The following is a 17,984-nucleotide window of genomic DNA, read 5'->3' as shown; positions in this document are numbered from 1 at the left end:
TTTATTTACCATAATAAGTTAAACAGGGCAGATGTACTTAAGGAAAATGAGACTTCAGTTTCAAATAAATAAAGGCAAATATTGCAAACTAAACAAAAAGCAGCCGCTAAAGCGTTTAAGTTTGAAAATAGAACAAACAAAACAGACTACTAAATTGTCACTTCCACTTAGAAACAAAATATTAATTCTAAAAATAAATCTTAGTTTTTTTTTTTACAGAAGAACAGACAAAATTGACTAACTTTTGTCAATGTCAATATCAAATGAACTGAGAACTAAAAGGAAATTCTCACGCTCCTTGTTGTATAGCTGAGCTTTTCCAACAGTTTTAAAATAAAGATGCTAACAGAACATTCTTTAAATCCTAGGTACACATCCAAGGTGCAACACACACACACACACACACACATATATATATATATACATATATACATATATATATACATATATACATATATGTATACATATATACATATATGTATATATACATATACATATATACATATATATATACATATACATATACATATATACACATATATATATACACATATATATACATACATATATATACACATATATATATATATATATATATACATATATATACATATACATATATACATATATATACATATACATATACATATATATATACATACATATATATATATATATATATATATATATATATATATATATATATATATATATACACACACACACACACACACACACACACATATATATATATATATATGTGTGTGTGTGTGTGTGTGTGTGTGTGTGTGTGTGTGTGTGTGTGTGTGTGTATATATATATATATATATATATATATATACACACACACATGTATATGTGTGTGTGTGTGTATATATATATGTATATGTGTGTATATATATATATATATATATATATATATATATATATATATATATATATAAACTTTAGTCTGAAAAAAGCCTACAGGTTGTGGGACAGGAAGACAAGTCTATCCACTGCTTCAGGCTTTAAAGCGGCCCTGTGGCAAGTCACAATATTACCCCCTGTACTAAATACCCTCTCAGAGGGGCTGCTGGTTGCGGGGATGCACAGGTAGCGCTTTGCCAGGCAGCTAACTCTTGGGAAGCTTCTGTTGTTGATTTTCCACCACTCAAGTGGGTCCATTTCACTGTCTGCATCAGGTGCCAGCAAGTACTTTTCAAGCTCCTTTTCAACTGTCTCTTTCTCAGTGAGCCCTGTGCTGGTGGGGTGGGATTTCTTAAAGAAACTGCCCAGTGACTTTCTCTGTTTCTTCTGGGTTGGTAGTACTGCAGCAGCTCCACCATCTTCTGTTTCCTCCGTTCCAGCTGAAGTGGATGGGTGCTCAATTTGCCCCAACATCTCATACACTGCTCTCATTTTGATGGCATCAATGTGTTCTGCATTAATGTATTGTACTTTGAAGCGCGGATCTAGCAGGGTTGCAACATCAAGCAGTTCATTTGTAATCTGGTCATTGTACTTTTCATCAAGGTATGTCATGACTGTCATCTTAAGGTCTTTTGTAAGTTGTGTTTCAACCTCAGATGGTTTCAGAATCTGTGTTCTGAAAAGGTGAAGCATCGGCTTGAGGTAGGACACACTCACGTAACACTCTCCAGAAAGTGAATCTGTGAATTCCAGTAGTGGGTTCAGGGCCACATGCACAGACTCCAGAACATCTAGATCTTGCCAGGAGGGAACCAAGTGCCTGGTCTTCTTATCTGCACTGAGGACCTGAGAGATAGCTTTATGTTGCTCCAGAACCCTCCCAACCATTTTTTGGCGTGAGCCCCACCTGGTGGGCGACTCTGTCACTAACTTGTGCTGGGGTAGGTGAAGCTCCTCCTGAGCAGCAGCCAATTCCCTTTTCTTCTTCCAAGAGAAACTGAAGGTGGCCACCACTCTCTTACACACGGCCACAGCTCGCTCCATCCTCTTGTCTTTGCCGGCTTTTTCTGTGGATAAAAAGGTAAATAATAGCACATATTAACCTCAGAATTTAATTTAAGATTTTTGATTTTTTTTTCCAGTCACAAATAAATTTCACTGCCCTGAAAACACATTTACTTGCTATGATTGTACTTTTACTTTTTTAAATTTTGCTGACAGACTGACCAAATTTTTTTTTCTTATATTTAAAAAGGTGACAGAGGCTGGTGTTATCAACATCATTGTTTGACGTTTTCATCACTTGTTCTTAAAGAGCTGAGGTTCTGTATTAGCCAATTGGGATCCTGATAGAACCCCAAAATTCTAAATTTTATTTGGCACATTTTGTCAACTTGATTTACACTGAAGAGTGACTGAATATTTGCCTATTATGCATGCCAACAGCAACTATTACCTCAAATAAATAGGCTGACATGAAGAATATTCTTTCTGATGTTTATTTTTTAACAATAACCATTGAAGTGATTTAGATCTCTAGCTTTTAATATGTTTACATGGGCTCAAAAACACAATTAAAAGAGGCATTTTTAATTTTATTCTGCTTCCCAACTTACCGATAGCTGAGTGAAGTCGATGTCCGAAGCACTGCAGCCGGGTCCAGTTATTCAGGGATGTGGCCTTCACTATATTTGTCCCACTATCGGTTGTGATGCAGACTTGTTTGTCTTCACTCAGTCCCCAGGATGCAAGCGCTTCTGACAGTCCTAATGCAATTACTTCACCCGTGTGGTCGTCGGGAAGGTAGGCAGCTTGAAGACATTTGCTTTTCAGATTCCAGTCTTGGTCGATATAGTGGGCAGTAAGGCTAAGGTAAGGTTCTGACGTGCGACTTGACCACATGTCGGATGTAGTAGCGAAGAACGATACAGTTTGTAGCTCCTTCTCAACAGCCTCACGGCACTCTCTATATAGCGTTGGAAGCGCTATCTGAGAGAAATGTTTACGTCCAGGGAGTTGGTAACGAGGATCCAGTACCTTAATTAGCTGCTTGAATCCTTCATTTTCGACCGTGTTTATTGGTAGCATGTCTTTAGCAAGACAGTAGGCTATGGCATTCGTTATGTCGCTATGTCTCTTAGCTTTTTTGTCATATGGTAAGACGCTGGAGAAAGCCGACTCAATTGACTGTTGCTGCTTCGCAGGGATTCCCCCGGTTGTTTTCGATGACAAATTAGCACTTTCAGTCAGAGATTGAGCGTGCTCTTGTGGGTGGCACTGCTTCAGGTGATGAAACAGGTTAGTTGTATTTCCAGTCTTGGTGGGAACATGCTGTCGGCACAACTTACAGTGCGTGCTACTCTGTTTTTTGTCGGACTTCAAATAGCCGAAATATCTCCACACTACGGAACTTTTCCGGCCCTTCCTTTCGACAATCTCTTCGGCATTCGAGCTGTCATCTGTGTTCTCTTCCGTTCTCTCGGTTGATTTTTCTCTACTTGGTGCACTCATTTTCTCCATCACCCAGTCGACACGGCGGTTAGCTGCTAGCTGCTTCACAAACAAATACGCACGTGCGCCTTGGCACTTGTGCTGTACGTAACAAGTCACGTGACGTGACGCTGCGGCTGTGATTGGTTCGGCTCTGCGCTACTTAATTTGGATTGGATGACTTTTTTTTTTCTTTTTTTTTTTTAAGAGGACAAGAGCGGCGAGGTCTATCGCGATAGTTTAATTTCTCTATCGAGTAAAAGTTATATCGCGATACATATCGTTATCGTTATATCGCCCAGCTCTACTAACTACACAAGACAAAACATTAACTACACACTCCAAACATGCTAAACGTCACAAATCTCTCACATCTCAAAACTCCCTCCCTCTCTCGCTCTGTCTCTTGCTGCCACCCTTCCTAAAACTTCCCTCAACAAAAGAATAAAAAAAAAAATCTTCCTGAACAACCAATGCCATGTTGCCATGTCGTTTTTTTTTTGATTGGTCAACACGGTACATTTTTCCACCAATAGGAAAGGGTTTATTGGCTTTTGTTTTTGCTTTTGAGGGCTTTCTTTAGACAACGCAGTTTCTTCCCGTAGTCATTTTTGCTATGTCACTTTAAATTGGTCATGTGATTGGTTTGCCATGATTACTTATTTCTTCCTCAGCCAATCAGCAGCACTTGTGCAATTGTTTTGCCCTCTGGCTCCCAGTAAGCTGAAGACAGCTTCAATCGTATGTGTGTTGAAAAATAGTAACGCATCTGCATCGCATTTTCTTGTTAGTAACGGTAACGGCATTGTAACGATAGAAAGTAATTAGAATTAGATAGTAATGTGTTAGATTACTAATTACCAGTGTTGGGACTAACGCGTTATTAAGTAACGCGTTACAGTAACTACGTTATTATTGTGGTAACGAGCACGGTAACTAGTTATTATGCCAAAATCAGGAACGCGTTAGTCGTTACTGTGATTTAGATAGGGTAGTTACTCGTTACTTCGTGTGGTGGCTATCGCGGAGCTTCCACAGATTCAGTAACATTAGCAAGTGGTGGAAGCCAGCAGGTGGATGAAGGAAAAGGGACGCAGAAGGAAAAGAGACCCGAGGCGGCCGCCGGTCCAAGTTCAGGTAAGAAGTTATGACCTGCAGTCTCTCTGGGTCAGATATAAACCAAGTTTAGTTGGAGTTTATTTTCGTTATTCTGACTTTTTCCGTACTGCGTGCTAGCTAGCATGACGGAGTTTCTATACAGCTGGGTGGGTGCTATGAAGTTAATGATGTTGAACTTTATTTTGTTCATAAGTTATTAGAGTTGCCAACCGTCCTGTCTGGTATTCAGAGAAAATATTACGCGTTTCTTATTGAGGTGAAAAGGAACAGTTTGTCCCGTAATCCAGCTACAATGAAAAAGACACAAAGCTGGAGTTATTCTGTTTACGCTGCACAGCTGCCTCTTCTTCTTTCATCCTCTCCCCTCCCTCTCCCGTTTCTACTTCAATCATGAAACTGATCAGTGATCAGCTGATCGGCTTTTCTCTCTTGTTTGTTTATCGCTCACTTTGAGGAAACCAGCGGATGTCGCGCTAAACAACAGCAGCAGTTTAAGCTTGATCAGCTGTTGTTAGAATTTATTTAATATTAATTTCTAGTATCAGCTGATGTTTGCTGGAGCCACAGCTGCAAAAAAGCTGCTGGTCATGATATGGTTTGGTTATCTGGTGAGAGGGAAACATGAAGATGAAACCAGGAGATGTCCTTACTGAATCATCAGAGCTGTTATGGAGAAACAGGTTTACCTTTTAGGTGACATGAACGAGTTGAAGGGAAGTTATGAACTGTTTCTGACAGACAAATAACACCAGGATCCTTTTCTAAGTAGCTGACAGCTGGTAACTGTGCAGGTGCGGATCTAGCAAAGTGTTGCCAGGGGTCCATGTAGGGCATTAAAAGGGAAAGGGGGGCACAAAGAAATACTTTTAGTATTTTCAGTTTTTGTGTTGGATGTAAAAGGCGCACATGACACTGTGACGTAGGCTAGAATCATGGCAGTAGTCAATGACGGTCCAGGCGTGGGATTTCTCTCGTGGGAATGTGCACATTATCTTTTCCTTTCTATTGGTAGGTGGCACAGTGTACTTGTGGCAAGTAAGCAAGCTAGAAGACTGGCAAAGTTATGGAAGCAACACATTAACAAGAGAATTCTGAGTAAAACCAAAGTTACTTTCCCTAGTAACTAGTTACTTTGAAAGTAACGAGTAACTTGAAGTAACTGAGTTACTTTTGAGAGAAGTAACTAGTAATGTAACTAAGTTACTATTTTAAAGTAACTTACCCAACACTGCTAATTACTGAAAAAAGTACTGTGTATGTGATAAGTCTCTCATTACGGCTGTTTATGCTGTCCCAACCACAATATTCTTACTCAAAGGTATGTGTGCATGAGTGTGTGTGTTGTAAACCCTCCCCTGTGGTTATACAATATTGTGTTCTCCCATGCATGCGCGTGTGCCTGTGGTGCTGCTGATTGTGCTTCATGCTGTGCACGTGTCCAACCCATCAAGGTTCACACTGGTATGCTCACTCACAATCTTCTACATCCTTTGCTCTCTGCACTGCCATCTCTCCCTTTTTCTATCTCTGCATTCCCCCGTCCACCTCCCCATATGACATTTCTGCCATCATTATAGGATGGCAGAGGGTCGCACTTCCCGTGTGTCAGTTATTGGATTTTAGCAGTGGATCATCAAGGTTTTTGTTTTTGTTTATTTTATTTTTTTTGCTATTGCAAATTGAAGCAATCTTACTTCAGAAAGCAACAATTTCTTTCTGGAAAAACTTTGGATTCAACAGAATTTAAGAGCAATTTGAAAATAATACATAAAGGAAAGACTGACTTTGGAGAGCATCCATTCCTACCTACATTTATTGTACACTTCTTCAAGTAGGTAAGAAAACAAAAGAGGGGGTGGAATGTTGCAATGACAGAAAAATCTATTCTTTAGTTATTAAAAGTCAGATGAGTGAAATTGTCACTGTGTGCTTAGTCCATGACAACTGGCATCATGCCTATTACACAAATGCAGACCAAACAACCACACAGAGAATTCTTCTCAGCACGCTTTCAGTTTGACTGTGGTGTGGTTTGTCTTAGATGTTAAAGCACAGCAGACAGAATTTGTGCTAGTTCACTTTTAGACTGCATTCCAAAGCCAAAATTATTATGCAGAATTTTCTTTACCCACGTGGAGCACCCAGAAAAGCAGTCAACTCAGAAATAAAAGCCTCAAACGTTGCAACAACATTAATATAAAAAACAAACCAAAAACTAGAAACTAAACTGGGCACTGGAACCTGGAGACTAAGAAACTTGAGGAAGGAAACCAACCAGGACCAGGAGCTAGAATATTTTCAGGAACATGAGAGGAGAAAACATAGCACGATGCAACAAGCAGGGGAAGACTGAGGACTAAAATACACAGGTAGGATCACGGGAGCATGGGGAACAGCAGGAAACACAGCTGGGACAAATCAAACATAATGAGATGAGGGAAGGCAAAACTAGATACACTGACCAAGCGCACAAGACTGTCAAAGTGAAACAGGAAATACGACATGTACGCACAGACACAGACTCAGAGACATCAGAAACACTATGACATAGCTGACATGGTGACAGAGGGAACATACACCAAGTTCCAAATTATTATGTAAGTGATATTTTCCTCTGATTTTCCTAAATAGTCGATTCAAATGACAGTCAGCATAATTTTTGAGTCATCAACCATTAGAGTATAATTCAAATGTTACTGAACAAACCTCCCAATGATAACAGTGTTTTTCACAAATAAAAATCGTAAAACGCACTGTTCCAAATTATTACGCACAACAGAGTTTCAAAACATTTTATAGGTTGTAGAGAATTGAAAATGGTCATTTGTTGAATTTGCAGCATCAGAAGATCATATTTACTGAAATCAAAAGCTATTTCAATCAAAAACATCTTAACAGGTCAAGTTACATATTAATATAGAACCGCTTATTTGATAGCAGTTTCACAATTCTTCCACAATGCTTCCCCGTGTTTTTAACACTGCAGGCGTGATTGCGGATGCCATGCAGGTGCGTCCACACGGCACTGCCGACCACGCCTCACCACATCTGTCTTCCTCCAACAGTCCAACGAAATGCATGTGGTCAGGTTAATTGGTCATTTTAAATTGCTGGCAAGTGTGAGTCTTAGCCCAGACTGGCAACCGGTCCGAAATTTGTAAAAGTTTTATCACTACCAATACTAGTGCAGAATTAATGTACAACATATATGTTAAAGGGTTAACTAGGCAACTGGAACCCGGAATTTCCACAGCTGACCAACTATCAGCTTAAAATAACCAAATTGCTTCCAGTTTTTGCGGTGTATAGGTTTTATACTTATTTTTGTATAGTAATTCATATTTTCTTTGTTTCCTGGGTTCTAAAACTTTGGAGGAGAGTGGCATAAAGATGGCTAGGGTCAGCCTTTTCAATATTGAAATAATCAAAACTGAAATATTCCTACCTGGCAGCATGGTGCAAACAGTAAGAAGGTTCTGAGTTCAACCCTGCCATCTTGCTGTGGCTATCTGCATCTCTGGTATTCTGGCTTCCTCCCACAGTCCAAAGACATGCAGTTACTAGGGTTACAATTGCATTTGTCCCTAACCATCGGGAACCCCCACGTTAACTTTTATCGAGTGGAAAAAAGCTGGCGTTCATCCTCCAGCTTCACTGTGTTGATGTTATGCTAACATAGCTGCATTGCTAGTGATCACGTCGACATCATTTTATACCAGCTAGCCCAACTTCAGTAACCCTACAAACGTCATGCTGTTTAGTTTTCTGTCGTCATTTATGTTGGAAGTGATAGCAGAGCTGTATGTTTGAATTTTTCGGAAAACTCTCAGTCAGAACATGCTATATCATGTTTAGGTGGAAGCTAGCGAGCTAACTTCTTGCTAACTCCTAACTCCGTTAAACTTAATAAATTCTGTCTTCATGGATGCCTGGATGTTAAACTTAATTGTTACAACTGGTAAAGCAGGAACGCTGATCATTTTATTAAAGATGAAAGAATTTAGACAGTTTTTAACTCTCAGTGATGCTGCAGTGTTCGTTTGATGTTGAGACCTGAGGTGAACGGAGTTTAGGACCCAGATTACTCAGCAAGACCCATGACTACAGTAGCTGTAATGCTCCAGCAATCCATGAAGCGATGCGGCTTTGTAGCTTACCAAAGTCGTACTAAAACATTTTTGACAGATTTTTGAGCGCCGTGTACCACATAAAATTGGTTCAAGGTCAGTAAGCCAGTGTTGCCAACTTAGCGACTTTGTCGCTATATTTAGCGAGTTTTCAGACCCCCTTAGCGACTTTTTTTCTAAAAAGCGACTAGCGACAAATCTGGCGACTTTTTCTGGTGTTATTGGAGACTTATTTATGACGACTTTTGACGTGAAAGCGGGTATCGCTCTTACTCTCAACAAGCAGCGGGTGCTGCCGTGGGTACCTCGCCCGTTCCAAAGTGCTCACGGGCGGAGGATAGTCCACCCCCAGCTGCTGTCAGGGCAGAAGATGTTCACACCTATGCGTCCGAACTGCAAATGAATCGCACATGAGCGAAGCCGCTGCTCCCGCACTGACTGTAACGCAGTCAGTTCTTCTTTTACTGTTGTGCTGTTTTGTGGATCACGAGGTTTAAAACTACTTATAAACACACACACACAAAGTAACTCCACCAGAGTGCCAATTTCGGGTTACTTTTACCGGTCCATGCCCAGATAAGGAGCAGGGTTGGAATTGTGACATTAAAAAACAATAATTGCTAAAAGAAATTTAATTTGTAGTTCTAAATAAATTCTAAATCCATTTAGGACGTTTTTTACTCACTTTATGTCTCTTCCACGATGTTATTTCTCTCTCCAACAACATAGGTTACAATTAGATTAGCATGACCAATTATGCAAATGACGTCATTTAGCGACTTCTAGCGACTTTTAGGACAGCCAATAGCGATTTTCCTTACTGAGGAGTTGGCAACACTGCAGTAAGCACAACCAGAATTCATACACAAGGCGCACTGGATTATAAGGCGGACTGATGCACTAATATGAAAGTGAAAGCATACGCCTTATAGTGCGGAAAATACAGTTCTAACTTGAGAGTATGAACCTATGAGGGTGCAGAAAGTGACTGAGTCCAGAAGAAGGTGCTGTTGCTTATTAGCTGTGGTGCGCCACTCAACATTTTATTCTCTATCAGAAAAAATTGTGCTCCACAAAAGAGTAAACATATAACAGTGCAAACAGTAAAGCTAACATTTAGCTTATCTTATCTTAGCTGCAATAGTTTGCTGGCTATTCAAGTCACTATATGTATACGCTGTAAGTATTTTCTCTAAGACCTTGTCACGGCATAGTAATGCAGTGTATCTGATGTTAACTTTTTTGCTTTCCTAGGTGTGTTGCCATCCTCAGCATCCATCTTTAACTTCCCTGCCCCCACCATCGACTGTGTTGAAGCTCATCGTGTGTGCTCCGTTGAACCCACGTGCGAGGCATTGTATCGAGGCTTGGAGCTATGTGCAGAAGATGCAGCGGTGTCCCCGCAGGCAGAACAGTTGGCATCTGAGTGCGTGGAGAGGCGGGATGCCCTGCTAGCCAAACACCCCTCTCTACTGACCTGCAAATGTCAGCGTGGTTTCCGTAAGGAGGAGCTGTGCCTGCGCATATACTGGAGGGTTCGTCTGCTGCCAGGTCAGTGTGGTTGGATCGTGTTGGAGGTGTATATCTAAAGCTCAACTAAACTCTTTGGATAGCATAAGGTTTAAAATTAGGGGTGTGGTCATTTCAGTTTAACAGTATGCTGACTAATCCAGCTGAAGCTGATAGTGTTGAGTGACACTACGTATTTTGGTATCAATAGCAAGTAAATACAGGACCAGTACTGCAGATACCAACAGCGATACTTATAGTTCTAACTGTTTAGAGGAGAAGATTTATGAGATGAATCATTACCACTTAATTTAAAATTTAATGACCTGAATGTATTTTAAATAATTTAAAAAATACCTTTTAGATTTTCAAATATTTTGGGTTTTTCTGAGACCTGGAACTTAAAATTACTTGGTATTATACCAGTTTAAATGTATTTTATAAATAAGATAAACAGTCAACATAAAGGGTTAATATATTCAGACATGATTCATGGTTCATATTTGAGGTATATATTTTCAAATCCAATAAATTAATTTTATTAGATTTAATAAAAAATATAAGGAGCAGGCTGAGGTGGTTCGGGTATCTCACAAGGATACCTCCTGGGCTCCTCTTGGGTGAGGTTTTCCGGGCATGTCCCACTGGGAGGAGGCCCTAGGGCAGACCCAAGACACGCTGGAATAAAGTAACTTATTTAACACAATTCAGTGGGCTGAATATATAATTTAAATGTCTCAATATAGGGCACCATGGTGGTGTAGTGTTTAGCACTGTTGCTCACAGCAATGGTCCTGAGTTTGACTCCAGGCCTTTTTACATGTCCTCCCTGTGTTTATGTGGGTTCTCTCCTGGTACTCTGCCTTCCTCCTACAATCCAAAGACATGCAGTTAATGGGGTTAGGCTATTTGGTGATTCTATATTATCCGCTGGGGTAGGCTTCAGCCCCCCCATGACCCTGATAAGGACAAGTGGAAACGAATAGATGGATGGGTCTGTGAATATAGTCTAAATCAGTTATCAGTTTGTTAAAGTAACAGCTGTGATGATCAGTGACAATAAGTAATGTTGAAAGAACAACCTGAATCATGACTAATGTCCCAGCAGTGCCCTCAGATGAGTTAATGGGATGGCTGTAGCTCAGGAGGTAGAGCAGGTCATCTACTGATTGGAAGGTTGGTGGTTTGATCCCTGACTCCCCCAGTCTGCATGGGGGAGCCAGGGATCCTTGGAGAGGGCATTAACCCCAAGTTGCTCTTTGATGCATCCATCGGAATGCTTCAGAAATGAATGTGTGTGAATGTTAGCTAGTAAGCCCTTAAAGCATAGAAGAAAGCGCTTGTGTGAGTGTGGCATGTCGTATAAAGCGTGACAAGTGCTCTGGGAGAGTAGAAAAGTGCTATAAAAGCATCAGTTCATTTACTAAGAGATTACTTTGACCACTATATGAGCTACCTGGATATTCTTTGCATTTCTGGAAGGACTGGAACAGTGGCATCTGTCTCTACGCTGGCGGTCGGGGTCTGTCTGTGGAATTTCTTGTTATTGTTTCTTTTCCTGCTGTTTCCAAGAAAAAGCTTTTATTTTTTTTTCTGGCCTTTCATGTATTTATATAGGTTTGTTTTGTTGCCACAGTAGAGAATTGCCTCTGCATGCACATTACTGTTTGCAACGTTTCCATTCACATTCATAAAATATAGTATGTACTGTTTTGAACGCTATCTTTATACTTCAAAAGTCTCAAGTACATTTAAAGCTTGTGCTTTATTATTTTTGTATGACATATATATTAGGTATAGTGGAGGCATGCCAGTGTGGAAGGTAAATGTGATATAGAAGCTACTATTATATCACATTCGCTACACATTTTGTATGTAATGATTGAATCTACATTGTAGGTATAATTGTCAGATATTACAGTGTTTTCAATATATCTGTGTGTGAGTCTACTCATCAACATCATGCCTCAAGATTTTATGCTCACTAACCAAATAACAGCACCTACATCCTTGTTTCTGACAGGTTACATAGAAGATCATTAGCAGCAGTATTTTGACACACTGTTGATACTTTTTTTTTCTTTTTTTACTCAGGCAACCATATGCATCGATGTACTTTCTTATGTTATAAAAAGACTTTCTAGCGACTACTCTATATTCAGTCATTGCTAATTTTAGCCCTTTTATTCAAGACAGAATCTCTTTTTTAACCAACAAACTTGTCATAATCCCAAACCAGTCTTGTGTACAAATGAAGCCCTGCTAAAGACTCCTCAGTCTGAACACACAGACTCACAGGAGTCTATCTTCTATGCTGGTGGGATTTGTGCATCAGTAAGTGAGCTAACACAAGCCTACGGACTCCACCTCCCCTGTGGCCTATTAGTCAGTGGAGCATTAGTGTAATTACACACTCTTCAGTTCCCTATGCTACTAGGCTGCTCTAGCATGTCATTACCATAAATATATAGCCTGGAAAAGGATTTACATACATAAACACTTTACATGCCATTACATTTTTGATTGAACTTGTACTTTGGAATGCGCTTAAATAATTTGCAGGAACAAGCGCCTGGTCCACTAGTCAATTACAGCTCTGCTAATGGCTTTTACAAGTGGACAGAAGTAGCTTTTAATAACATGGGCTCATGATCACTTTGGATGTGGTATCCTGTCGGTCATATCTTGTCATTTATTTTGTCCATATTGATGAGATTTTATATGACAGAGGGATGTGTTATTGGCTGATTTCAATAAAAGGTTAAGTGTACAATATGATTTGCAATTCAGTACAAGAAACATCAAGAAGACCTAAAGAGCAGTAATATGATGAAGGGAAATGACTTTCATGGTTGTGCTTCTATAGTCGTTAAAATAATGGATGCATAGACCACACATGTTGAGTGATGTGTTGTATGTGGGGTAAGATGAGAACACCAATTAGTATATGTGTCAACCCTAAAGAGACATCTGAGGTGTCATCACTAAATTTGCTGGTGACTCTGACTGCTCAGCAGGGCACACAGTCTCCTTGGGCTTGCACAGTTCCTGTAGAGGAACCATTCAAAGTCTCTGAGCTTCCATAGCAAAGTAGGTAGAGGGTCAGCAGATGTGACCACTCAAAACAAACACACAAACAAAAAAACCCAACTAAGAATTTTACCTCAGTTACCTTCAATGTTAATGTCAAATCATTTCAAGTTTCCACAATATTCAAATTTCTCAATGAACAAACTATGTCTTCATAAAATATTATAATTAATTTGAAATTATATACATCACATTGCATTATATTATATAATCTTTCACCACCTGTTGTGTTTGTGGCCACAGGAATTATTCCATTTTAGTTTTATTTATACAGCGCCAAATCACAACAACAGTCGCCTCAAGGTGCTTTATATTGTAAGGTAGAGCCTACAGACAGAGAAAAGCCCAACAACCATAGCACTAGCCCTAGCACTTTGGCGACAGTGGGAAGGAAAAACTCCCTTTTAACAGGAAGAAACCTCCGGCAGAACCAGGCTCAGGGAGGGGCGGGGCCATCTGCTGTGATTGGTTGGGGTGAGAGAAGGAAGACAGATGGAACCAGTCTTTATATTAACAGGCTGAAAATTCACTTTTTATATCTGCTGCTCGGGAAAGTAAATGGACTGGTTCTTATTTAGCGCTTTTCTACTCTGACCACTCAAAGCACTTTACTTGTACATTCACCCATGGATGACTGAAGTATGTCCAAAGTACGCTGTTTCTAAGTGGTGTCATGGTCCTGGGTCTTTTGACCCAGCGTTTTAAGTTTGAGTTTATTTTGTTCATTAGGTTATCTAAGTTCATTTGGTTATTAGACTCCTTGTGTTTTCTTCCCCTGTATTTAAGCTTCCCCTCACCCTTCGTGTTTCATGCTCCGTGTCTTATGTTATCAAGTTTGTATTATTATGCCTAAGTGTTTCTAGTTATTATTTTCCCCTCGTGTTTCCAACCATGTTAAATCTCCCCTGCTCTTCATGCGTTTCATGTCTGTGTCTTACGTTGTCAAGTTCGGGTTGTCATGTCTATGTCTCATTATGTTTCCTGTTTTATTGTGAAGAGGTCTGGTGTTCTGTGTTCATCATGTTCAGTTTTACTCTCCCACTGTGACGTCATTATGTTCATGTGTGCCAGCTGTTTCCTCATGTGTCTCCACTTCCCCTAATCACCTCCTGTGTATTTAAGTCCTCTGTTTTCAGTGTGTGATTGTCAGGTCGTCTGTTGTCCACGCCATGTTTCCTATGCCATGCTTCCAAGTTTCTTGTCTAGGTTTTTCTTATTGTTTGTTTAGATTTCCCAGTTTAGGTTTGTGTTAATTTTGCTTCAGTTTGCCTTGCCCTTTGTTTGTACCTTTTTTGCCAGCCATATTAAACGGCTCGCTTTTTGTTAACATTCAAGTTTTGTTCCCTGTTCCTTGGAGTCTGCATTTTGGGTCCTTTTTCAATTCATACAGTCTGCCCTCGCCAGACTGTGACAGAACGACCTGACCAGAATGGACCCAGCAGACATCTTTGAGGATTTTTGGGAGTTCAGCACTCGTGTGACCATTCTCCATGGACAGTGGAAAATCTATTCTGCGTGCAGACAGGAGAGTGAGAAGGAGTCAGTTAGAGTTCAGCTGTACCGGATTCTGTCTGCATACCCGGCTTACATGGAGGGATTGTCGGAGGATTTGCACGGCTTCATCCGCACCGTGTTGCCAAAGCAGCCCCCCAGCATGCAGACTGAATTACTCCAGCCCCTCTGTGACGCAGCCCTCCCTATGCCAGCTATAGGAGCTAAAGTTGGCGTGTTGAGTCTCCCGCCTGTCTCCATGTCCATGTCGCCACTGCAGCAGACAAGTGCTGCGTTTTCCTCACCTCAACCGGTGGCTGCTTCCAGCGCTACATTCATCTCAGCCGTAGCGGCGCCGGCCTCCACGACCACGGCTTCCAGGAGGAGGCGGCGTCCAGGTCGTCACCACGGCTCACAGCAACATGAGGTGGGTGATTGTATTCTGAATCCACGCGTTTTTTCTAAGGACAATATTGGAACAAACACTGCCTTAAAGGTTCATGGGCATGTTTATGAAATGACTAAGACTGAAAAATCACCAGCCAAGTCTTCCACGGAATATCTTATCCCTCTGCACAATTACCTAGCATCCCAGTGTATTGATCATGCTATGAACTTTGCTTCCAAGAAGCCAAATTATAAGACTGTTTGCACTGGAAGTGCTAGCCATGAGGCTCAGCTAAGCTACTGTGGGACCGAGATCCAGGCCAGGTTGGAGCCAGGGGCTAAGTTGGAGTTTGTGCAGCCTTTTCCTGTGTCTGCTGGAGGGCCCGAGGAGCCCGTCCAGCACCATGCCGCGTCGGCTGGGGGGCCCGAGGAGCCCGTCCAGCCTCACGCCTCGTCAGCTGGCGGGCCCGAGGAGCCCGTCCAGCCTCACGCCTCGTCAGCTGGCGGGCCCGAGGAGCCCGTCCAGCCTCACGCTTTGTCAGCTGGCGGGCCCGAGGAGCCCGTCCAGCCTCATACTTCGTCAGCTGGCGGGCCCGAGGAGCCCGTCCAGCCTCATGCTTCGTCAGCTGGAGGGCCCGAGGAGCCCATTCAGCCTCATGCTTCGTCAGCTGGAGGGCCTGAGGAGCCCGTCTGGCCACCTTCTGCTTCACCACCTGTGGCTGCAGCGCCACCTCCTGCGGCTCCCGTGCCGCCGCCTGCAGGACCACCACCTGCTGCGCTACTGCTTGCTGCTTCTACGCCTCAGCCTGAGGACGACGCCTCACCTGGTTCTGCCACACCTCAGTCTGAGAACTCATACGAACTCATTTCACCCACTATAGACTGTGTGTTGCTGCAACTTGAAAAGCAACCTGCCTCGTCAGCTGGAGGGTCCGAGGGGACCGTTCAGCCGCCACCTGCGGCCGCCTCGTCGTCACCTGGTCCAGCTTCGTCAGAGTCTTCAGCCTCGTCTGGTCCAGCTTCGTCAGAGTCTTCAGCCTTGCCTGGTCCGGCCTCTGCTGCGTCTGGCCCTGCCTCGCCTGGTCCTGTTGTGCCAGCTGGAGGTTCAGCCATATTAAACGGCTCGCTTTTTGTTAACATTCAAGTTTTGTTCCCTGTTCCTTGGAGTCTGCATTTTGGGTCCTTTTTCAATTCATACAGTCTGCCCTCGCCAGACTGTGACAAGTGGTTCCTATCTAAGATTCACATGCATTCATACTCTGATGGATGCATTGGAGAGTAGCATGGTTAGTATTTTACCCAAGGACACTTGGCATGTAGACTGGAGCATACTGGGATCGAACCACCAAGCTTACTGAAGACTCATAAACAGAAAACTCAGCATCATTAGCACCTTGATGTCCTCAGACTTAGGTGAAGAGGCAGGTTCTGACCAGGGTGAGAAGCAGAGAGACAGTAGCCCTCTTCCGCCTGAAAAGGCAAAATAGCAAAGGATTGGCGATGTCCCGTCTGCATCAGGATGCAGATGATTGGCTGGGTAGCAAAGTGTCTGTGAGCCCCAGAGCCAGGTCCAAAATGTGGTGAGAAGCATACTGTGGTGATAGGGCTTAGAAGCAGGTCTGCTGATACAGCAACAGGAACATTAGAGGCATGTCTTTGAGTGTGAACTGTGACCAATGAGGAAATTCAGATTTCAATTTCTTTAGCTGCATTTCCATGACAGTTTTTCAGTGACATATGTCCAAAATTGTTGGGGACAAGCATTTCTAGAATTTTGCCTTCTGGTATGTTTCTCAGAGACGTTTCACCTTCATCCTAGAAGGCTCTTAAGTTTTAAAACCAATCGATCATACATGTGAAGCACATAGTCAATCACAATACACAAAAATGAATAATAAACAGAACTATCATCTATCATGTATCATATAGTCTGAATGCTGTCAGGACGCGATAGCACGGTGGCTCTAACAGTCTCGTGCCAGGAGTTAGAGGTGTTGTCCATAATGCACGTTAGCTCGGCTAACATCCTCCTCCACACATCTGCTATTTAGAGTTTTGGGAGCTGGCCAGACAGAGCTGCCCTTCTGCACCAATCTTCTTCTCTCAGTCAGGAGCCGCACAAGCCTTTTCCTTTACCCCTCTGTGCTGCCACTTGCCCAGCAGGCAACCATCAAAGTCTCTTGGGGTGTGCAAGACATTACTGAAGACTTGTTACGACACAGTGAACTGCCCATGGGTGTCATGTGACCAGTGCCGTTCACTGTTAAGGTGAACACCCAGGAATTCATACCTGTTCATGACCTTGATGTCCAAACCAGGGATGTTAACCAGTGCGATAGGTGTTGGTTTTCTCTGGAGGTTAACCACTTCTCTGAATCAAATCATTGTTGTCCTGGGCACCTGTCCCTAATTCCCTCTCCAGACATCCCTGCTTTTGTTCTGAGATTGAGTCTAATTCACTGTCAGATGATCTCTATAGACTCTAGAGTGTTTCTTTAGGCTCTTCTTGTTTGTGTTCTTCTTTTTCTTCAACCAAAATAAAAAACATCATTTTGGTAAAATTTGGTAAAATTAAACCATGTGGATTGGTCTCCACATGTCCTCTGCCAGAATGTCTGAACAATTACAGTATTTTGATAAACGTTCTTAGAATAAAATAATAAAGTTTCTGTCTTCAATAACATATCCTAGATTTTTTTATCCTCTTTGTTTGTTTTATGATACAAATGTCAGATGTTTGTCTGTCTTACTACACTGTATTGCCAAAAGTATTCGCTCGTCTACCTTTACATGCATATGAACTCAAGTTAACCTATTCTTGGAAAAATGGAAATGGAAAAGTCTCTTTTTTAAACTTGT

At 41.8% G+C, this 17,984-nt stretch overlaps 2 protein-coding genes across 2 annotated transcripts in view; one reads left to right on the top strand and one right to left on the bottom strand.

Moving 5' to 3' along the window:
- The window catches only part of gfra3 (GDNF family receptor alpha 3), an 87,952-nt gene that overhangs the window by 29,952 nt on the left and 40,016 nt on the right, over positions 1-17,984 (top strand). Inside the window, exon 2 of the mRNA XM_086261415.1 lies at positions 9,903-10,199. Coding sequence (XP_086117541.1) covers positions 9,903-10,199 — 297 coding nt within the window. The remainder of the gene's footprint in view (positions 1-9,902; positions 10,200-17,984) is intronic.
- Positions 964-3,423, bottom strand: LOC147338362 (E3 SUMO-protein ligase ZBED1-like). The gene is made up of 2 exons (XM_086263559.1): positions 2,529-3,423; positions 964-1,979 (listed from the first exon to the last, which is right to left on the bottom strand). Exons 1-2 carry the CDS (start codon positions 3,421-3,423, stop codon positions 964-966), a joined length of 1,911 nt encoding a protein of 636 aa, XP_086119685.1.

This window comes from Aulonocara sp. 'chitande type north' Nkhata Bay, linkage group LG2 (assembly GCF_057382095.1).
Source record: "Aulonocara sp. 'chitande type north' Nkhata Bay isolate Kocher_YH1m ecotype deep benthic linkage group LG2, A_spYH_male_GT1.1, whole genome shotgun sequence".
Taxonomy (NCBI): domain Eukaryota; kingdom Metazoa; phylum Chordata; class Actinopteri; order Cichliformes; family Cichlidae; genus Aulonocara; species Aulonocara sp. 'chitande type north' Nkhata Bay.
Note: the sequence above shows the minus strand (reverse complement) of the source record. Positions and strands in the feature narration are given on the sequence as shown.